Here is a 23,908-nt window from a genome sequence, read left to right on the forward strand (position 1 = left end):
TCTATCGGAATTCTCTTCCTCTCAAGGGCTTTTAGTCTTGAGGATGTGATTTGAGCAGTGTCTAAGGGCTAAGGCAATTGAGACGAAGGGCTGCTTAATCCCTATTAGATTACCATAACTGCTATACCTTCAAGAGTGTACGTAACATTAGGGCGTGTTAACGTAGGGGCCAAATAGAACTACGGATTTAATTACCACAATTACCCTACTCCAAAGTAATAGCAAAATGAAAATATTTATATATTTTTTCCGGTTTTTCTGTTATATTTAAAAACTGGCCAATTCTCTATAGGCGGTGGTGATCGCTTAAGTGATCCATCAGATTTACCTTTACTTCATATTACCTTATATGAATAAAGTATTTCTAAACATATTACATACGTTTAACTTCCTGTTTGCTCACGTTGCCATATGGCAACGGCATAAGGCCAACATGTAGTACGCTGTTATGAAGTTAGCACACAAGACATTAATCTGGCTATGGTATATATGGTATGGTATAACGTCACTTACAGCTTGTACCACAGCCTTGTTAGACGCGATAATAACGTTCGGTGGGTCGCCCACAGGTGTCGCTGTTCCACCAATGTTACTGAATAGGACCATTGACATCAGTATCGGCACTGGATCCATGTCCATCACTTCGCAAAGTCTGTAAGAACGTTTTATTACTTATTATAAGTCCAAGTGGCAATCGTCGAGAGTGGTTGGTGGACGTAAAAAAATTTTATATTTTTTCATGACACATGAGTACACCGTTTAACAATTAGGTTATCACTATGCAATGGAGGTTTGTGTAGCAGAATATAAATAATTAGTGTAACACCTCTTTAGACAACCGTTTAAGATATAAGGAAAAGCAGAACGTAATTATTTTTATCCTCTTTTAAAAAATGGTCTGGCAAGTTAAAACTTTAGCGAAACTTTTTTTTTGTTATCAGTGCAATTTATTTTGCATATATCCAAAATCATAATTTTTATATTTTATTTGACTTATTTTTACCATAGAGATATTTCTGTTTTAATAAATAAATAAAATACTCTAACAGAATAATATTAAGAAAGTCCTTTCAGCATATATTCCTTTTTAATATATTTAGAATTTGAACTATCATACTTCGCATATCATAACCTCATAATACGTCGTACTACAGCTTAAAGATGTAGTTAGAAGGTAATATGGATTAGAAGAAGTTACTGTTTTTGCAAATGTTGGAAAGGCGAAATAAAAAACATGCTGTTTTTTAATAACTTTGACTTTGGAATTCCTTAGTGAATGCCGGATATTTGAAACCAAAGTCAATTTCGACAAAATGAATTTGGATTTTATCATGGCTAGTACTTACAGCAACGAGGGTCGAATCTGTATATGTTACCTTATTGTTACTGGTGTCATCAACAATACTGTTGTTACGTTATCGAGGAACGTAGATAATACTGCCGTTATTGCACATAGAACTGTAATTAAAGGCCATAGCTTTCCTTTTGTCACCTGTGAATTAAAAAAATTAAGATTAAAAAGAAGAAGACGTGCATGGAAACTTGGACTGTTCAAAACTGTGTACTCACCGTGTTGTGACACGGTGGGTAAGTGAGGACATTTTTCTTAATGCGTGATTTATTTAACTTTTTAATAAACAACAAAAAAGTGAAACCGAGAAAGTAGGTGGAGTAAAACTTGGTTTTTACAGAGGAATATATTATGCCAAATTTCGTAAATGGATTGACAAATTAACTGTTACATACAATCATAACTATTAGTTATTGTTAAAACAGCTTCGTAATTTAAAATAGCTGAACATCGTTTAGCTGAATGGCCTTCTTCAGAGAGAAAAAGTAACATACATTGATTTTGATGCACATGTTCCAATTTTATGAGCCATGTAAATATGTTTTGAAAAACAGTTTTGTGGAATTTGGCAGGTTGCTGAGAATATGAGTATCACCATGTCGTCTAAAAATATAGAGATAGTTACTTCATGCGTTTGTGGCAAATTAGCTGTAAACTGTGAATAAGATAGGACCGAGCACATAGTCTTGGAGCACACCGGCGTTGATATCATGGAAAGATGGCATTATGTTCGCAGCTTCTTTAATTTGGAAGTTGATTACAGAAATGTTTGACTTTCGGCTGCTCTAGAATAAGGGTAATTAGTATTTAATTTTATATAGTACCGGATTCTTGGGCCGTATTTTCTCGAAGGGTAGCTATATTTCAAAGAACACTGCTGAGCAATATTCCTTTTTATTATCATTCTTGTGAAGTTGGAACATTATCAGTGGTATGTTACACTCTGGCTGTATAATGGATGGTGCACTCGTAAATTTTTTAGAAACTATTTTCGAACAGTTCCGACTTTATTGGCCTATATATCCATATGAAAACTTATATAATTACCCAATTATAAAACAATAATTACTAAAATACTTTGGATTATTATTAATTTATTTCTTATCATAATTACTGTCAAAGAAATTGGTAAGACGTCGACCATAGTGGAATATAAATGAGTATGTACACTATTACTGTTAGCACAGAGTAGGAATGGATAATTACGCTATTACAAAAGATTTTATTAAAGTTAGTAAGGGTACGTGGTACCACGTTGGATAGGTTATTTTTATAGAGCATAATATTTACTTACTATCTACAGTATGGCGTTTAAAATCACGGTGGTTTATATAACTTTTATCCTGTGCTTCCCCGGGGCATAAATAGAATAGGGAAGTCCCAGGCCCAAGGCCGTCGTAAGAGGCGATTTAAAGTATTTACCAGTAGGAGGCTTCTTTACACAGGATGTCGGCTAGATTATGGGTACTACAGCGGCGCCTTTTTGTTCCGTGAAGCAATTAGGTGTAAGCATTATTGTTATTCGGTCCGAAGGGTGCTTGGGTGGGAATGAGACTTGACATCTTCTGTTCAAGGTGACGAGCGAAATAATTGTAGTGCTGCTCAGGATTTTTAGGTTTTTCAAGAATCCTGAGTAGCACTGCATTGTAATGGGCAGGGCGTATCAATTATCATCAGCTGAACGTCCTGTTCGTCTTCTCGTCCTCCCTTGTTGTCATAAAAAAACTTGATTTGAAAACGGATTTAACAAATGATTAAGGAATTGATAATATCATACTAATTTTCTTAACGCCCACTTGATAAAATTAATATATAATACCTCAAAAGTATATACAGCCAAGTAGTCAAACATGCCTGTCTCCGCCATGATAGCCACAAGGATCATCATGCTGAAGAGAAGCAGTAATGTCTCCACATCCAGCCAGGATATAAGCTCAGGTAGGGACGGTCTCTCGCCAAACACGGAGAGTGTTGCCAGAGCTGTCGTAGCGACTATTATAGCCGCCATTGTTCTATTAATAATCTGTGGGAGAAAAGATTCCAAATCCAAATTCAAATATTTGTATTTGCGTTGGATTTTTAAATCACTTATTGAAAAGTTATAGTCTACCCTCAAATAACAGGACCAAGAAACTCAGTCTCAACCATATAAAATTATAAATTGAATTACAATTAATATTAATTTATCGATTCATTAAATAAATCCTCAGACATAGAATAGAGCAACGGTTGCTCTAAAAACTTTTCCTTGAAACTTTTATTACTCCAAGTAGCCTAAATGTTAACCAAAAACGGTAATTCGACTCTACTCTCGTGGTAATATTTATACGTGCAAGTTACTTAGTTTAACGACCTTCAAGAGTTGGTATTCTTTCTTTTGTATGGCGTAATTTTGCTTCGAAATAAATACTTATTATTTACTTTCCATAAACCTGATAGCTATAACTCTTCTTTCACCATCAATGCCATCACTATTTGGAATCAACTGCCGCTTACTATCCGTCAAGCACAATCATTAGCCTCCTTTAAAAATCAACTAAAAAAACATTATCTGGCCTCTATATTATAGTTTCTGTATGTATTGTATCCATCAACATAATTCAACAATAATTTAACATTAGAAATGTAAATTATACGAAAATAAATAAAAGGCCCGCTGAGTTTCTTGCGCCCGTTCTTCTCAGGTCTGAGGCATTCATTACCGAATCGGTGGTAGTTTTTGACTTTCGATCAGTGACAGCATATCCTATTTTGAATAAAAATATTTGAATTTTAATATAGAAAGCATAGCTAGTTACCTCAAATATAATAAGGACATAGAGGCCGCACAGTAGTATACAAGCGTAGACGACACCAGTAGCGGCATCTATTGGACTGATAGTGTAGCTCAGCGTGAACGGCGCTGTCTGATTGGCTGTGGAGCGCATGCGCAGCACAAACGCCGACGTTTTATTGGATTTCAACTTCAATATTGTTGTTCTCGGCTCGCCCGCAGTGTAATCATAGTCGCCATTTTGGAAAGCAATGGGCCATTGAATTGACATCTGTAAAGAATATGTTTAAAAGTCGTTTGTTAAAAGTGATTTTTTAATTTAATCTACACCTATGCTTTAAATCCTCTATTAAAGATTCTGAAACAGTTAGCTTATTGCCAACATTAAAACACCCAATGTCCTAAGAACCAATACATCATCCAAACGAGTGTTGTAATGAAATTCAGTACAACATTACAACACACGTTTGTATGATGTAATGGTTACTAAGACTGGCTATTTTGATGTAAGCAGTAAGCTAACTGTTTCAGAATCTTTTATAGAGGATTCATATTATGGGTGTAGATAAAGTCTTGTATGCAACTGTTGATTACTAGGTATTAAAACACTCAAGTGATACTATTATCACCCACATTCATGTTGTAATACCGCTTATTACACAACAATTGCATAAGTAACTACTATGGCATTGATGTTACATATTCTACGATAACATATTATAGAGGGAATAGTATATTATGATTTATGATACAATTGAGCTAAGTTGCTCATTATACACGAGGCTGTGGTTTGCAGTAATCGTAAATCAGCCGAGTGTCTAGTGAGCAAATTGCTCACGAGTTTCATACGTACTTTTTCAACACACTTGCAAGAAAAAAGCAAACATTGTTTATCACACAGCAACAAATGCGATACAAACAAAATATTATGATTAAAACACACAAGTTTTTTTTCACTTTTTACTTCAAAATTATATATATATAAGAAATTTTTTAAAAGATTTTCAGCGGTATAAAACCTCTTTGTTGTTACAAAAATAACTGCATTACCCGATTAAATTGAAAATGCTCTGTTTACTCTAATATAATTTGCAGTTAGGTACTCACTTAACTTTGTAGGGATAATTCTATTGTGCACTAGGTAGTGTGTAATATTATGCACGTGTAGTTCGGTTTATGACCCCAATAACGATGTTATAAGGCTCACTTTACGAGCAAAAGTTGTGTTGAAAAGGTAATATCAGCGGGACAAGCACTTTGACATTCATATTCATTCATTCAATATTTAAATAAAAGTTTTGATTGTTATTGAGTAGTGTAATAGCTTGTGGGACTCTGCTCCTATTGAGCAAAGTAATTATTTGATTAACACTGCTTCTATTGAGCAGTCTTATAGTTTAGTTTCTGGTTTGAAATATGTTCCAAATTATTTAAATTAGTCAATAAGACAATAGGGGACTCCTCTAGCAATATAAATACACAATGTACAAGTAATAGTAAACATAATAATTGTAAAGTCATAAACCTAATGCACCAAAATATGCAAGGATTGTTAGGTAAAGAACTGGAACTGGAGTTACTAATGAACAAATGTTTATTGTACGATATTACATTGTAATCCATATTTTATATTAAAAAAAAAAAACCCGCTGAGTTTCTTGCGCCCATTCTTCTCAGGTCTGAGGCAGTCTCTTTTGAATGGGTGGTAGTTTTTGACGTTCAATAAGTAATTTTAAATCCTACTTTGAATAAAAATATTTGAATTTGATGTTGTCACCGCGATATGTCGTCATCACTTAAATCGAAAAAATATAATTAAATTAAGCGTGTTTTATATAATATAAATAATAAAAAATATGTTGAACTCACTTGGCATTTACAAAGTTCAGGTAAAATATTTGCAAAAAATCAAATATTTGGGGGGATATACTGAATTAGCTTTTTTGCAATACTAGTTTCAATGAACAAGATACGTATCAGTAATGTTTTTTAAGAAATATGCCTTCAAATGGCGCTATGACGTATGAGCGCTTGTTTGAAATATTAAGGGTTGGCTGCTCTTAAAATGAGATATTGATCGAACCACGTTTATACGCTAATAAATGACTTAATAGGTTGTCAAGTCTCATTTGCCCAGTAATTTCACTAGCTACGGCACCCTTCAGACCGAAACACAGTAATGCTTACACAGAAATCACCGTCTGCCGGCGGTACCCGCGTGTCGCACGCCACGACCCATCAGGTCGGGAGTGCCTCAGGGCTCAGTTCTGTCCCCGACCCTCTTCTCACTCTTCACGAGTGACCTCCCCAAGCCTCAGAAAGTGCAAATTGCACAATATGCGGACTGCACGGCTCTTTATTATGGCGCCACTCGGGGGCGCCTCGCGACTCAAATAAGAGTGGTTCAGGCCGCCGTTAATGAACTAGGAGACTGGTTCAGAAAATGGCGGATTGAAGTCAATTCCTCAAAGAGTGCAGCGGTACTCTTTGGTAATACTAATAAAATAAAATCTTTGGCCCCTATACCTATTGTTAAATTATATGGGACCCCTATTCCGTGGGCCCAACATTATAAATATTTGGGTGTTACGTTTAACAGTAACATGAACTTCGCAAAACATATCAGCACGGTTTGCAATAGAGCCCGGTTTGTCCTTAGCCGCCTGTATCCACTTGTGTGCAAGCGAAGCAAACTACCGCTCAGACACAAGGTGACATTGTACAAGACTATCGTACGTCCCATTATGTCGTACGCAAGCATCGTGTTTGCCCACGCGCCGCCGAGCCACTTGCGGCGTTTGCAAATGGTTCAGAATAGATTCACGCGCACGGCCACAGGAGCGCCGTGGTTCGTTCGTAACGTAGATCTCCATCGCGATCTTGAGCTGCAAACCATCGCTCAACATTTCAAGGAGATATCGCGACGCTACTTTGATAAGGTGGCCGAGCACCCTAATATCTTGGTGAGGGAGGCATGTGCTTACACTCCTCTAGACCACAGTCTGAACAAACAGAGGCGACCTCGACACGTACTAGTCGACCCGGACGACTATATTACGATCGCGAACGCGACACCAACACCATCACCAACACCGACACCAAACCAACCACACCGCCCTCGAAGACGTAGGCGCGGCCGTGTACATCAAACCGCTGCCACTAGTCGCTTTGACGATTTCCAGCGGCCACAACCTAATATAATACGATGCACACACTTTGATAGAAGCCCGACGAGATATTCCTCGTCCTGTAATCGTTTAACACCACTTACACTTACATCACAAATCACACACCTACAATAACACTACACACAAATAGTCACACACTTACATACACTCACACATACTTACATACATATATCACCGCACTCGCCGGCGAGTGCGAAATCTCTTCAAACCTAGAGTCCACTGGACTAACAGATATATTAGATCGTTAGTGATCTTCTTTCCATCCAGCCTAGTGAACAGGTGGTCCGAGGTTCGAGTCTCCTTCCGAGACGCCCCGCGCCTGTGAGCTACAGTTTCGGCCACCAAGGCCCCCGCCCGGCTTCGCTGTAAAAGCCTTCAGGGCTATCAGCACAGAGGAGGTTTTTAGTTGGTGTTTACACCCGAGCCCGACAAATAGGCCCCGTTTCGGGGTCTTCAATACGTAAATGTATTTTACTCCTCTCGAAAAAAAAAACCCGCGTGTCGCACGCACTGCGGCGCCGGTGCCGCGAGTTTTGAAATTCTTTAATGGCCTCGTAGAAGCCCGCCCTGATTGTGATCTATTTACTAATAGACTTGAGGTGTTGGTGCAGTTGCTGCTCCAACTTTGTGAGTCCTCGCATAATAGTGTCTAACAATAGTATAATGTATTTGATTAATGTAATTGGTGTTGTAACCGTTTTAATCAAAATAAATAAATAACTGCTTCACGACAGAAATAGGCACCGTTGTGGTACCCATAATCTAAACGGCATCCTGTGCAAAGGAGCCTCCCACTGGTAAAATAATATACACGAACACATTCGAAAATCAAAATAAATGACCAAATTGACCTAAACTATTCTTTGGTAATATTTGCCAACTTTCATTGTGTTTTTCTAAGTATATTAGTTCATTTTCGTAAGTTTATTGTGTTTTCCAATAAATTCAATGAAACCCACATTTTTCTTAAATTGTTCTACGAAATTTTGTTAATTGTTATAAACGCCCACTGCACACTGAAGTTTCATTATATTTTGATGATAATTTTGACAGTTCACAGTAACACAAAGTAGCGAGGTGTATCGATACGATACGATAGATACATCTAATATATAAAATTTTCGAGTCCCGGTGTTTGTTATCAAACTCCTCCGAAACGGCTGAACCGATTTGTATGAGATTTTTGTGCATATCGGGTAGGTCTGAGAATCGGCCAACATTTATTTTTCATATCCCTAAATGATAAGGGTGACCCACCACTAAATATATGTTTTTTGACAATTTTTTTTATTCATATTTTATTATGATTCAACATTGAAAAATACATACAACTTCAAATTTGTGCCCTTCTATGATCTACAATTTTTTGATCGAGATATTTATATTATTCTGTTCGATCCATAAAACCGATATATGGTTGCACGACGGCAATTGAATAAACTAATTGTAGTACGATATATTTGATAGGTCTCAGAATAGGTCGACATCTATTTTTATACCCCAATTTTTATTTTTGAATTTTTTTATTTCTACGGCAATACAACGTTTGCTGGGTTAGCTAGTAATTGCTACAATAATTATCGTTCGGGCTCTTAGAATTGTTTCAATACGTGTGAGTTTTTAGAAAATAGGTGGCGCCACTATCGCTTAGGATCAAAAAGTTTGTATGCAAATTTGATTTTCAATGACCGCTAGAGTACATAGATGTCCTTATATCTTTTTGCTGGAAGGCAGCAAAGTTTCCAGCAAACAAAACGCTTATATCTGCTAAAGACGAAGCATATCTGGCTGCACGATGACTTGAATATACCACTTACCCCATCGACGCTGCTACCTCGACCCAGGTCTTCAAGCCACACCATCATTCTCGCTGCTTGCGCCAGTGCATCATCATTGAGTTTCGTCTGCGACTGTTCACTTACAAAAGGCCCCCTTAATCGAATTTCAATTGACATTTCCTGGCCCGATTTGTGCAGATCAAACACTGAAATAATATAATGCGATTTAGTTAAAACATAATTTAATTAATTAATTAATAAATTTATTATTTTAAGGAAATATACTACACAATTAATAATGCCTACTACTCGGCTAAGTCAAGTTAGTAAGTCTTTTGTCTTTGGGCGATGTATATACTTTTACAACGAGATCCCAGAAAATGTTCAAAACAAAAGTATTACGTTATGCAAAGAATTGTTAAAAAACGTTTGTGTTGTAAAGGTTACTATAACATAAATGACTTTCATAATGATACCACAAATTGGGAATGGAGCGACCGTCCTCAGGCTATTAAATAATAGGTTTAATTGTACAATGTTACTTTATTAACATATTTTTTGATGAAAAAAAAGCCCGCTAAGTTTGTTGCGCCCGTTCTTCTCAGGCCTGAGGCATTCATTTTGGAATGGGTGGTAGTTTTTTTGACTTACAATAAGTGATGTCACATCCTATTTTAAATAAATATATTTGAATTGGAATTTGAAATTAAATTATTATTAATAAAAGAACTAACAAAAATTAACAAAACAAATATTTTAAGAAATGGATTTTTTAAAACGTTTGTGTGGTAAAGGTTATTTTATATTAAAAATGATTTTCTTAATGATACCACAGATTTATTGTCCGATACAACATTTTAATGAAATTTTATGAAAAGAAAAGAAATCCCCTGAGTTTCTTGCGCCCGTTCATCTAATAGGTTTACATCTTAGTTATGACCAGAATTCACATTCGTATTATAAGTAGAGCTAGTATAATAATAACACATTCATATTATAAGTAGATATGAAGACCCAGCCAGTTACGGCAAACACAGCATGCGTTATAATAAATAAATAAATAAATAATAAATAAATTCTTTATTTTGCTAGAAAACATGTAACAATGGGTGTAAGTAGTTTTAATGTATCAATGTTATCGGCCATTTCTGGCATGCAAAATTACTATTAACAAAATTCTAGTTATTATTATAATTGATTAACAAACTCTATATTTTAAGCACTTAGGTTAATTTAAATTATAATTATTATTTTAAATGTCATCATTTAAAGACTAGAATTAATATATATTTTAAAGTCAATTTAATTTAACCTAATGTGTCAACATTTCATTTATGGAATAAAAACATTTATCTATAAGCCATGTAAAAAGATCCTTTTTAAATCGTTGGACGGGTAATACGCGTAAGCTTGGAGGGAGTTTATTAAATATTTTTATACACATGACATAGCTACATTTTCCGTAGGATGCATTATGAAATTTGTGTGCAATCACCAGTCTGTCACCGTTTCTTGTATTTCTCGGATAAATATCTCTTGCTTTTGTAAATAAATGGTCATGTTGTTTGACAAAGATACATATTTCGTATATATACATACAGGGAAATGGAAGAATACGTAATTCTTTAAACAGTGGTTCACACGAATCAAAGTAAAAAGCTCCTGTCATAGCTCTTAAGCATCTCTTTTGGGCCATGAAAGCCCTATTAGCATATAACAATATCACTCTCTATACGGATTAAATATTAATAAAAATATGGAAGACTAATAATTATTACGAATGAAAAAATATCTATACTGTTGCGTCCGCGACACATCCTGGACAACAAGCCGTTTTGACCCAAAATGGTCCTGGTATTCATTACATAAAAGGGCCTACAATTACGGCCGTTGCCAATATTCAGTCTATCTCCGGTTGTGGCCTACTCGGTATATAGTAACTATCGTTGACTTTTCTCTCCCAATAAACTTATCGAAGTAACTCATCTTATACACGTTGTCTGACAATGCGACGACTTAAAGCTTACCAGGGATAGAAGTTTGTAACTGGCGATAAAAAAGACTTATCAGGTATATTGGGACAACTTCAGATTATTGACAGCTTATTAACGTCAGTAGAAGGTACTAATTTATCTCTATCTATGTAGATAGTATATTGGGAACGGCCGTTTATCTATAATAAGGTCTGGGGACAACCAAGGATATCTGTGCAAGCAAGCTAGGACAATCCATTGGTGAACGCTTTATGACATAGACACATTTAGCTTAATAATAGAGCGCCCGAAACGACGCACGCACAAACATACACTATTTACACGACCGCTAAGCAATCTTGGGAAGACAAAACTATTGAGTGCCACGCTGCCGAGACTGGTCGTTGTCCGGGTTAAATTAGCTGCGCAGCGCCGTCCGCGTCGTCATTTTTTTTGTACGTACCAATCCTGGCGCTCCACCCAGACGTAGGTATAACAAGGAATAAGATATATCAACAAATCAATAATTTGCGCGGTGGCCATCTTGGATTTTAAAAATGATCCCAAATTGTTCTCTGCACCCTCGAGAACCTCGGATACGATATCCATAATGTTGAAATCATAATTTTGCGCGGCGACCATCTTGGATTTAAAAAAAACCAGCAGGATACAAGTCTCTATGGACTTATTTTTTCATTTCATCTAGTTTGAAATCACAACGATTCTAAAGAAGTTCCACTTCAAAAAAAATGCACAGACGTAGCTTACGTGGTAGACTTAGAACCCTTTCGCACTACGTCCAATCCGAATCCGATCCGAACCCCTGAAACTACGGTCCTGTGGAGTCGTATACTATTTCTAACGGTTGACGGAAAGATATCGGATGACGGAAACCGGATCTAGTACGTAAACTACCATAGAAATAGTTCTACGACTTCTTCGGACCGTGTTTTCACGAATACGGATCGGATTCGGATCGGACGTAAGTAGTGCGAAAGCGCTCTTAGTTGGTGACTTAAAGTAGTTGCGGCTAAGGAAGGCGTATAATATTATAATGACTTAAGTGGGGTAATTAAATTATATTAGTGAATTTTCTATGCCCGTAATGTTAAGACAGGCACAGACACTACGCTATAAATATGCCGACTACTCGGCTTAGTCGAGTTGGTAAGTATTTTGTGGGGCGATGTATAATACGTAGGTCACACTTAAATTTTTTCGTAACATAAAAAAACAACATGTTATAACCAAAATATAAAAAAAACAGAAATCACAGGGTGCTAGGTCGGGGTTATGTGCAGGTTGGGTGACGAGTTGTACTTTTTCGGAAGCTAAAAATGCCTTAGTTTTGTCGGCCGTGTGTGAAGAAGCGTTGTAATGATGTAGGAGAACGCGGCTTTTTGGTCATCTTTCGTGAACTATTTCCAACACCCTGGGTAAACAAATCGAATACCACTCAGCATTAATACTCTTTTGATCTTCGAGTTTAATTGTGCAGATAGGACTCGTAGGTGAGGTAAAACATGAGATCATTTTTTTACCAACGTTTCTTGCCTGCCTTACTTTTGTCTGCCTATTTATTTGTTTTTTATTTTATGAAAATAAGGGTCGAGACGAGCAGGACATTCAGCTGATGTTAATTAATCCGCCCTACTCATTAAAATGCAGTGCCACTCAGGATTCTTGAAAAACCCAAAAATTCTGAGTGGCAATACAAGTGCGCTCGTCACCTTGGGACATAAGATATTAAGTCTCATTTGCCCAGTAATTTTACTAGCTACGGCGCCCTTCAGACTTAAACACAGTAATGTTTACAAATTACTGCTTCACGGCAGAAATAGGCACCGTTGTGGTACCCATAATCTGGCCTGTTCTATTGTATTGTATAAGATTGCTGTTTTTTTTTCAAAACAATAAATTCACGTTTTTGTCTCCTGTGACAATATCAAAAACAGCATTCAAATGTACGTGGTCGTACTTCATTGCATCTGTGAGCACCATTCCATGCGAGCCCGCTTCTGTTCCGCTGTCAGTTCATGAGGGATCTAACGACAACAGCAAAGTTTCCGAACTTTAAATTCTTCGTGTAAAATTTTCTGGCTCATACCAATCCCCAATAGTCCTCGAATTGTCTCATAGGTAATCCGCGGGTTTTCTTCAATTAGCCGCTTAACAGTAGTTACATTATTTTCGTTGACGGCAGTGGAAGGCCTCCCTTCACGAAATTCGTTATGTAAAGAAATCCGACATCTTTCAAATTCAGCAAACCATCGACTCACGGTGCTCAAGCAAGGTGCTTCTCTTCCAAAAGAATTTTGAAGACGAGCGGAATAAATCATCGCTCTAAAATTTTTCCGACTTAATTCCATTTTCGTTGCGTATGTAGAACGTAACTTTGATGCGTGATAAAAACAATTGACAAAGGATTTCCCGCCAATTGTTTTTTATTACTTAGAAGGTTGCAACATTTAAAAAAATATAACATTCGATATTCAAATAGTTCCGATTAGAAAGAAGTGGAAAAGTTTTAGTGTGCCCCATGTATGCTTTTACAACAAGATCCCAGAAAACGTTCGAAACAAATGTAATACGAAATTTAAAAGAATTGTTAAAAGAGGTTTATGTGGTTAATGTTACTTTAGCGTGAATTACTTTTTAATCTAAGCACAGATTGACAATGGATCGACCGCTGTCAGAGCGCTTTCGCAGTACTTCCGATTCGAATCCAATCCGTACCCGTGAAAACACGGTCCGAAGTAGTCGTAGAACTACCTGAGAGTTGAACAAAGCATACAAGATTTTATGACGATACGTCACTCAAACGGTTAGCTCAGTTGGAAGAGCACTCGCACGGAACGCGAGAGGTCGTGTGTTCGAGTCCCGCATCGTTCATAAAATTTTGTTTTCAAATTTTATTTCTGTATTAATCCCAGAAGTGAGGGTTATCACTTTAAAAGCATAACAAATTGTTTATGAAAGTATTGGCAATACTCACTTTTAGTTTCACCTGGTCCTATCGAGGAGTTTCTTACGATGACCTCCTTTTCATTATACATGAGAAAAGCGACGGTGAAAAATACCCAGCATCCCAGCAGACATGTCATCTTAAGCCACTGTTTCGCTCCAGATTTCTGCAAAACATTAGAAGTGTCAGTCTGAATGAAAATAACAAAATTGAGCGAATACTTCAAAGTCAAAGTCAAATAAACTTTATTCAATTAGGCTTAAACTAAGCGCTTTTGAATCGTCACTACAAAAATTTCTTATAAATTACTGAATCTACTATATGTTCGGAAAAAGTAGAGCTCGTGAGAAGAACATACAAGAAACTCAATAACCATTGTTTTCAATCAAATAGAGTATTTCACAATAGCTGTAATATACATAACAAATTAGTTTGTATAGTGCTGGCATTCAATATATGAATCGTGTTTACATAATATCAAATATTTCATAAAAAGTTAAAAAGAATAAACTGTATTTAAATACAACGTGTTTATGTTGAATTTCCATAACTCTAAGGTATTAACGAGACCGTTTATTAGAATCGAATGGTGTATGATATCTTAGCGTAGCCTAGCGAAACTCTCTAAGAGAAAGCGATTAACTCGATTGTATGAAACGCGCAGTGTCCGCTATAATCTTGGAAAAAACGGAGATAGCCGAAAGCCTCTACGTTTTAAGCAACTGTTCGCTTTCAAACTTAGCCGGATTATACTTCGTCGCCAATCGCCATACTGTAATTACTACTATTTCAAACTTATGTCAAATGACTTCCCGTTTCATAGATACTAAACTAAATTAAAATTTTTACTCACGGAAGAGTAAAAAAAGAAGGACTCCGCGCCGTGATATTAGCAAGTGAAGCACCGGTATGCTAGTGTGTGCGCGGTTACGGGGGATACTAGTTACACAATTTTTTCTCCCTTAAATAATCATCCATGGCCACAAATTCTTATAAAGTGTCGTTTTAATACTTTTACACAACGCACGACGGCATTTTTAAATATTTTATTGAGACGCAAACTGATCTGTCACAGACGATGACAATTCTCATAATGGCCGTCTATCGGCCTGTAGTAGTGTAAGTGTGTGCGTGGGGCTATGTATTTACACGTTAATTGGCTTGTTTTGGTGCTACACTGTTATGTAAGGTGACACGGAGTCCTTATTTTTTTACTAGTCCGTGTTTTTACTAAGGCCCTGCCTCTTATTACGTAGTATTTACATCCTCTTTGGAGAAAACAACGCTGCAAACTAAGCTTCAAATAATGAATAATTGTACTTAACTTATCAATGAAAAATATGTCACTATCTTACTTTCATTGCTTACATCCTTTATTAACTTTGTAAGTGTATGTTTGGCAACGTCGCTAAGATTAGGAATTGGCATACCACACCCATTTTAAAACACATGTTTCATGGACTCTTCTTTTTCTTTTTAGCTATAAATATTAACCGTAAAGTTATGGGGATTCAATATAAACACGTTGTATAAATAATCGGATACTTATTAGATGCATCAACCTTTAGAGTTTGAATTTATTGTTAGTGTAAGGATGCTTCGTGAACATGATGGTCGTGATTACTGTCAGAATTAGTGATTGCATCCAACAAATACAATGATTTATTAACTATAACATTGATATCGATTTGATTAAAAAGTGCTCTGTTTACTCAAACGTTAAACGGTTCGATTTATTTTCGGTTTCCAAGCCTCGGTTCATGTTAAATGCTCGAAATTATAATCAGATCAGGTACAGACGAAGTTACAGGAATAACTTAGGTGCTTATATATTACATACCTTGTTCTGTATCTTGGTAAACTTTCCGTCGAACCTGCAATAAATATTAATATCGTTTAACAGGAAAAACCTTACAATAAATTATGAGATGATACACCATACATTATTCAATAATTTATTTGTAACTGGTAGTCCAAGATTAATCATTCATAAAACTCAAAAGAGCAAATGTTGCAATTCCTAATATTGTAGACTTTGCACAGGATGCCGGCTTGATTTTGGGTACTACAAATAATAAAATAAAAAAATAATTATATAATATTATATTACTATTATTTAGTTATTATTATATTACTATTATTTAGTTAGTTATTACTAGTTGTCTTTAACTAATTGAAAAAATACTCAAAAAACTGAAAACAAAATTATATAAACGATGCGCGGGACTTAAACCCGCGACCTCTCGCGTTCCGTGCGAGCGCTCTTTCCCACTGAGCTAACCGTTCGAGTGACGTAAAGTTAGTAAAATCTTGAATGCTTTGTTCAACTTTCAGGTTGTGGCTTCATCTATACTCTACAAAATCTACTTTACTAAGTCAGACTTCATGCTGTACTCAAGCTTGCTTCCCATGTAACAATTACATAACTTAATTACTGTAGCTGGTTTTTTGAAGCTCTTTGAACTTCTTAAAAAATCATTCAATTCAACACGTGTTTCGCCTCTATACAAGACATCCTCAGGAGATGTTGACTCCCCAAATTCTGACACGCGACTGAATTTAGATAACCACTCTTTTACCTCATCACATGAATTGGAGCGCTGTGATTGGTCGGCTGTTTTGACGTATCGACACCGGAAGAGATACGTAACAATGGTGAAGAGACCAAGTTTGTTTGTTCATTTAACAATGTGAACTTGTTATTTTTGTGAAAACAAATCTTAGCGGAATTCTCACTCAAGAAAACTTACAACATTTGGATAATTTAATACATTACAATAAATACTTACCCATTATCGGTTTCCACTTCCGCATCAACAGCCTTAGCATTGTGGCAGGTTTCATCAGCCTTGTTGAGGTGCGGAGCGGATTTAACAAGTGGTAGCCGTTTCGATTCCGGGACGGTGCCATTATGATTTACCGGTGCACTTGCTGGATTTGTCGCTGAAAGAATGAAAAAAAAAGAATTAATTGCTGCTCCATAGTTTTGTTAACAATAATACAGCGTGGCGATACAATGGCGAAATTAAAAAAGCACATGAGTAGAACTACTTAAGGCGCGGTCATACCTCAATATTCACAAAAATTGGATTCTTAGAGAGTCGATTACAACATAACGCAATGAAAATATTCCTACGCAAAAAATACATTACAAAAAGAAGGACTTAAAGAAAAATTTTAACCGAATAGAATATTTATATATAATTTGATATGTCCAGTAAAAAATTTGGAAGTTGCTTCCCAAAAATAAACTTTGGAGTTTAAAATCTCTGAATTTTCAGCGATAGCAACATTCTTTTTTTAAAGAATTTAATAGAAGTTTTTCTAAAACTTAAACCGAATAATTATTCAATTTAATATATATATTTTCAATAAACAAAAGAAAACCAGTAAAATATTGTACTATTGGTTGTAGCGTTTACAATCCAAGTCAGACCGCGCCTTAAATGCCAAGTCGAGCAAAAACAAGCGGCACGGCAGTACCATCCTTTTCTCGAAGCAGGTCAGGCCATTTTCTACTCCTCATAAGTCCGTTGTTGATGAAACTAGAAGCCTGAGTTTCCAGTAAGGAACCAGGCATTGTGTAAACAAGGAATTTTTGTAATTTCCATTAATTCGAACCAGTGAAAGTTTCTTAATTGTGTCACTCACTGACTGAATGACTGACTGACCGATCATCAAAAGTCTAGCAGACATAGAAGCTTCAAATTTAGAAAAGGTTTAGTGTATAAATTGAGGAAAAACTATTAAAAAATATTTTGCAATCTCGATCCAGTTTTCTAGATATGCTAACTGCAAAGATAACTTTGTAATCCCTTATATATTATTTATGAGATAACAAACTTATTTATGGAGTTGGTGTTTGTTTGGCAAGTTCTCCTGTGGGAGGCTCCATTGCACAGGATGCTGGCTAGATTATGGGTACCAAAACGGCGCCTATTTCTGCCGTGAAGCAGTAATGTGTAAACATTACTGTGAAGGGCGCTGTAGCTAATGAAATTACTGGGTAAATGTTGCAAACTTGTTATGCCGCTCAGAATTTTTGAGTTTTTCAAGAAACTTGAGCGGCACTGCGTTGAAATGGGGAGGGCGTATCAATTACCATCAGCTAAATGTGCTGCTTGTCTCGTCCCTTATTTTCATTAAAAAAAAATTACGTGGCGTTTTCGAGATTCACATCAAACTAATGGACGTATTAAGGCTCAATTTGTGAATACTTTAGACTAGGAAGCATTTATATTTTTTATGTTTATTTTATGTGTCTTATCATCACACAAAGTGTCGCATAGAAACTAGTAAAACTATCAATGAAACTGTTAACAATAGGATATTTAAACGATATCGAGGACGGCTTACTTACTTAGTAGATTTTATTATCTATCTTGAAATATTAACGAGTTATGATTAATTTTATTAAGGCCTTACGTCTTTAACGTATTGTAAAGCCAATCGTAAGATACAACACGACATAATACCAAGGCTGTTAAAATGTAATATTTGCTTATTCTACTATAGGATTCCATAACCGGTGTACTAAATTAACAGTGTTTATTAGCTGTGTAGGTGTGACCTTCGATTTTCATAATATAAGTGTGTAATAAGCCTTGAAGGCCTACACACATGGTCGGATTTGGTACGGTACCATCGCTCGAACGGTCCGGTGGGCGCTTCGCACCAATTCGTCCGGCGTCGTACTCAGTATGGTCTGGACGAATATTAATAATATTGTGCTTTGGACAATTTGATATATCATCGAATATGGTCCGGTACGCGTTTATGGCTTTCCGTTATTATCTATTCCCCTTGAAGTGCGATGAAGTTGATATGGCTTTTTTGCCTCTAAGCCTCTGAAAACGCGTATCCAATAGGTCATCCGAGGAGACGTATTAGAGACGGGAATACAACCTCACCATCAACCGAAAGACGTCCATTGCTTGACAAAGGCCTCCCCCAAAGATCTCCACGACGATCGGTCCTGCGCTGCCCTCATCCAACGTATTCCGGCGATCTTGACCATATCGTCGTATCTTGTGGTTGTGGGGGGCCTACCAACACTGCGTCTTCCGGTACGTTGTCACCATTTGAGGACTTAACTTCCCCAACGGCCATCTGTCCGTCGAACTATATGCCCTGCCCGCTGCCACTTCGATTTCGCAATCATTTGGGCTATGTCAGTGACTTATTATTATGGTTCTTCAATTTTTCTATTTCCTTTCATTTCTGTAATATATTACTTTGCAAATTTTTATCCTTATCAGCAACATTTTACATTGGTTCAATAAAACAAGCTGTAATTTTTTTTAAAAATCATTTGGGTTGATTTCCGTCAAAAGTTCAAGATATTTTAAAAAACTAAACGTGCAGTTATTAAATTTAAAAAGTATTAATGTTAAAAGATTAAATCGATATTAAATTGTCGCTGAGTAGAGGTAGTAAATACGGCTTCATGTATGTTAGTAAAAAATCGTATTCAATTGGTCTACAAAAAGGTCCCGGTAATGGAGACGGGTTTCTCGAGTCGTGACCGTTTTAAGTAACTGAAAAGCCGTATCTAGCACGTTGCTTGTCGAGCAACCAGGTGTAAAAGGGTTTTTAAGACGTTTACGCTCAGCTTTCTGAGTCGTATCGACGCGCGTCGTGGCACTTCGAGGAGAAGAGGTGGTAACGGAAAGCCACATACGCGTCCGGTACCGGACTGCGTCCGATGGTGCTGCCGTACCAAATCCGATCGTGTGTGTATACTATTATGTGACGGTAGCAGTGCTATTAATACATTAACGCTCAACGTTGAGAGTAATTATGAGTATTTTGTTTATTGAATGTCGATGTACGTGTAATAACTATATCTGTCGAACGAGTCTTATGTTTTTGACAAAGGTTTGTCGGACGAATATTGTCGAATTAAAAGATGATTACAAGGATAAGAAGGCTTGGGTATGAATTGCCCTAAAGCTTTTAAGCTTTAAATAACTCGTTATAGAAATATTAACTATGAATTATACCTATATATGCAAATTTAAACAAAATGGTAAAAATGTCAGTAGAGGTTTTGTTATTTGGTTTAGTTCTTGTGGACGTTGAGGGGCAGTTCGTTCCCTTTCTTAAGATCTGATCGAGGGAGGCGATGGCTGGTCCATGCGTCATGCTCTTGAAATGATGCTACTTGTGGTGGATGATCCTGTTACCAAAAAATGCCTGGATCTGACGTCCCATATTATCACGCGGGGATTTATATAAAGTAAGTGGTAGTATTAGTCAAACTGTAAAGAACCATCGAACATAGACGTTGCCATGTGGACAAAGTCGCCGCTCACTGTCGATTTTAGACACTGCATCAAAGATTCTGTCGTTCACTCGCGCGCAGTTGCGTCGATTGTAATTGTGGTTGATTAGCTCGCGTGGCAAATGGTTAAAAATGGACAATTGACAATGAAATTGTCTGTTTTGATACTCGACAAAGGTATTGCAGGGAGTCTCCAGATGCCAGAGGTTATTACCAATTCGGTTTATATAATAGCTTTAAGGTTAAATGTATATACTTTTATAATAAAGTCCCAGCCACTATTCAGGCATTATCTATAAATAAATTTAAATGTTTTATTAAAAAATGTCTCTTTCGTGAATCCTACTAATCCACAGCTGAATATTATTATAATTATCTTAAAGCAATAGCAATGACGGTACAATATTGTATATTTTATTAAAAGAGCGCAAAAAAGAATGCTGGGAGAGTTTCTTGCGCCGTTTCATCTCTCTCAGAACGCCATTTGTTTCCGAAGCGGTAGTAGTATCTAGTATATTAGAAATTACAACAAAAAGAATTCCAAAGGAATCAGTTTTGAGAAAATAAATGCCTTTTATGCCTTTTTACAAGAATGAATTGGTCTGTGTAGCCGCCGCGGGCTGTCAAGTTGCATCGGGGGCCGGCAGTAGAGTTCTACTAAATTTATATCAACATAATATTGGCTCGCACGACAGATGATCGTCAATATGAACGCACCCTTACATCTGTCTATTTTGTTTTTATTTACCAACCATTAAGGAATTTTGTCACCGATCCAAGTGCGTATCTATTTTCATCTGGCTCAAACCGGTTTTGTGTTATTTTGTTGTTGATATTTTCTCGGCGTATTACTATATCGCTTCAATTTGCGTGTTCTACCTCATCTAGACTTTGAATATAGCGTATTAACGATCTGACAGTCCCATAAGTGGTCGTTAGCTCGTCGTTTGATATTCAAAATATGACGAATACGGAGAGTGACGGATGGTTCCTAATTGTAGAGTTAAAACGCTTTCTCGTGCTGTATGAGGTGATGTCATGAGTCGGGGCTGTTTCACTGCTAGTGAGCTATCATTGTTTGGAGTTCGGTACAGTAGACACCATGCTGAGACCAACAAAAATGATACCATTACCTTTTGTCACAATCCGATCCAATATTCCTTAAATTTCTGTATCGATTCAACAAGGCAACACAAGTTTCAACACGCGATTCTTTCTGCAGACCAGTCAAATCATGAGGCACCCATTTTTCTTATTTTTTGACGCAAATGAGTCAATATTGTTGGTATGATAACAAACAATAAACAATGCCGATAATTCCTGGGTAGCTTGGCTCAGATCCACCATTTCTTTCAATTCATTGTTATTCACCTTAGTGGGCGTCTTCCACGTGGTTCGTTCTTCAAATCAAAGTTTCACTCTCTCCAAACGAAACGTTGATATTGCACGCTGTTTCTGCCGCGTTACTTCCGCGTCGGAACTTGTACTAAAAAAAACACTCGAATTTTCGAAGTATCCATCTTTCTTGTCTAAGCTGAATAAAAAAAACAACTGAAAGTCAATAATCGAATTTTGCACATTTTTTAAAAGAAGAACTACACAGACTCCCAAAACTAGAAAACTCTCAAACCATGAAGGTTATATATAAATTTGAATTACCTACTTATTACAATAAAACGGCAATTTCATACTTAACCCCTATAATAAAACAGTAGCGTGTGCGTTGTCAATGTGTTTGGGTCATCGGGCTGTCAGATCGATATACGATAGTATTCTAAGTCTTAGAATGCACCGGATAAAAAAGGGCTATAATGAGGCTGTAAAATAAAATTGTATTTATGTTGTGCTGGGTTTTTGCAGTTCTTTTCCCAGTAGACATTACGTTTTGCCAAGAACTGCCGTTGGTAAATTTATTATATGTTTCGATTTTTTTTGTTACTGGTATACCCAAGTGGCATTTGACAAGCGTCACGGGGAAGTCACTGTAGGCAAGTTGTTGCAAAATTTCGAAGCCCACCTTCTGTAGGGCAGCCATCGCAACACGGATCTTGTGAACAGGCGCGTTGTCCTGCAAAAGCAGTACACCTTTGGTAAATTTTTCGACTTCTTTCCCCTTGATGGCTTCCTTTAATTCCTCTAGGATTAAAGCGTAGTAATCTCCGGTTATGGAGACACCTTTAATTTTGTAATCGTTCAAAGGGATTCTTTCTGAGTCCCAAAAAACTGACGCCATGATTTTCCCATTCGATAGTGACACCTTAAACTTCTTGGGTGGTGGTGTGCCTTTGTGTGCCACTGCATCCTGAGTCCTGATTATACTCAAGTTCATTATTATGAACCCAAGTCTCATGACCAGTAACAGTTCGAGCCAACACTCCATCTTTGTCTTCCATACAGCGGTTAAAAAATGCACCAGAACACTCCACGCGGTATTGTTTTTGAGGCGCCGTGAGCATTCTTGGCACCGACCTTGCCCTGACTTAACTTAAACTTGACTGAATGTCTTACATTCCAAGATGGTCGTGAATAATTTTAAATTGGTTGTATCTGATACTCCAACCTTTTCTGCGCGCTGTAACTTCTTTAGTTGGGCATCTTCTAATATTCATTTTTCGACTGTTTTTAGTTATTTCCGGAGTGGTCACCTCGATTGTGGAGGGTCATCTTAAAGAGGGCATGCGACTTGTAAGCCATAGTTTTACTTGAAGAGAAATCCCCGCAAATTGATGACCTTTTTTCCAATATGGTCTGAACTGATTTCCCTTGCTTGTTAAGGAACATTATAATGGCGCGAAACTCGATTTTCTCGATGTCTCAAAATTTCTTTCCGATTTACTTGTTTAGTCGACAACAGCTCAACGACTAATGATCTAATTATGACAAAACTCGGAAATTATACCAATAATGAGTTGCTCTATGAGTACATAATTTAGCAACACCCCTAACCACCTACCTACCCATTCCGCGAACCGGAATTGGGTAGGTAGGTGGTTAGGGACCGGAATTTTTATTTCCCCTCCAGGCATATCATATAGGCAATTAGGCAGTGCCTACCACGAGGTAGTATCATAACGATATGAACATAAATAAATATAGTAGTAGTAGGGATTCGCCGGTTCTGGCTCACAGTAGTAGGGATTCGCCGGTTCTGGCTCCTCGATTCTGGCTCACTTGCTCGTGATGCCTACTAAAAAAAAAAAAAAGAAGTTTGGTGTCAAACTGGGGGTTTTGATGTATTTCCGAGCGATTGCGCTGATCCGTTTTTCGATATCTCTTATAGTTTCAAAGTTAGCTTTTAAATTAAACAGATCCATAATCATGAATAATCACTGGTCATTTAGCTAATGATTGGTGAGCGACTCAATGTCTAAATTTCCATGAACGTGATACAGGTAATTTACTAATTACCTCTATCACATTCGTTACTACGATTAAAAAGACAGTTTCTGTATTTATTATTTATTTTTAAAACATGATTTAAATAAAGTATATAATAAAACATCATTGCAGATTGTATCATTTTCAAAATATTTGATGAAATCATTCAAACTCTTCTTATTAAACTCAAAGTATAGATACATTATGCAGTACTCGCCA

The 23,908-nt window shown here is 36.7% G+C and overlaps 1 protein-coding gene across 7 annotated transcripts in view; it reads right to left on the reverse strand.

Moving 5' to 3' along the window:
- The window catches only part of LOC126965438 (P protein-like), a 234,307-nt gene that overhangs the window by 102,347 nt on the left and 108,052 nt on the right, over positions 1-23,908 (reverse strand). For all 7 annotated transcript variants that reach the window (XM_050809057.1, XM_050809051.1, XM_050809054.1 and 4 more), the window contains exons 3-10: positions 16,818-16,971; positions 15,869-15,902; positions 14,059-14,194; positions 9,130-9,296; positions 4,150-4,395; positions 3,171-3,374; positions 1,377-1,492; positions 514-652 (exon numbers count right to left, since the gene is read on the reverse strand). In XM_050809057.1, coding sequence (XP_050665014.1) covers positions 514-652; positions 1,377-1,492; positions 3,171-3,374; positions 4,150-4,395; positions 9,130-9,296; positions 14,059-14,167 — 981 coding nt within the window. In that variant the 5' untranslated portion in view covers positions 14,168-14,194; positions 15,869-15,902; positions 16,818-16,971. The remainder of the gene's footprint in view (positions 1-513; positions 653-1,376; positions 1,493-3,170; positions 3,375-4,149; positions 4,396-9,129; positions 9,297-14,058; positions 14,195-15,868; positions 15,903-16,817; positions 16,972-23,908) is intronic.

The sequence above is a fragment of the Leptidea sinapis genome, chromosome 7 (genome assembly GCF_905404315.1).
Source record: "Leptidea sinapis chromosome 7, ilLepSina1.1, whole genome shotgun sequence".
NCBI classification, from domain to species: Eukaryota; Metazoa; Arthropoda; class Insecta; order Lepidoptera; family Pieridae; genus Leptidea; species Leptidea sinapis.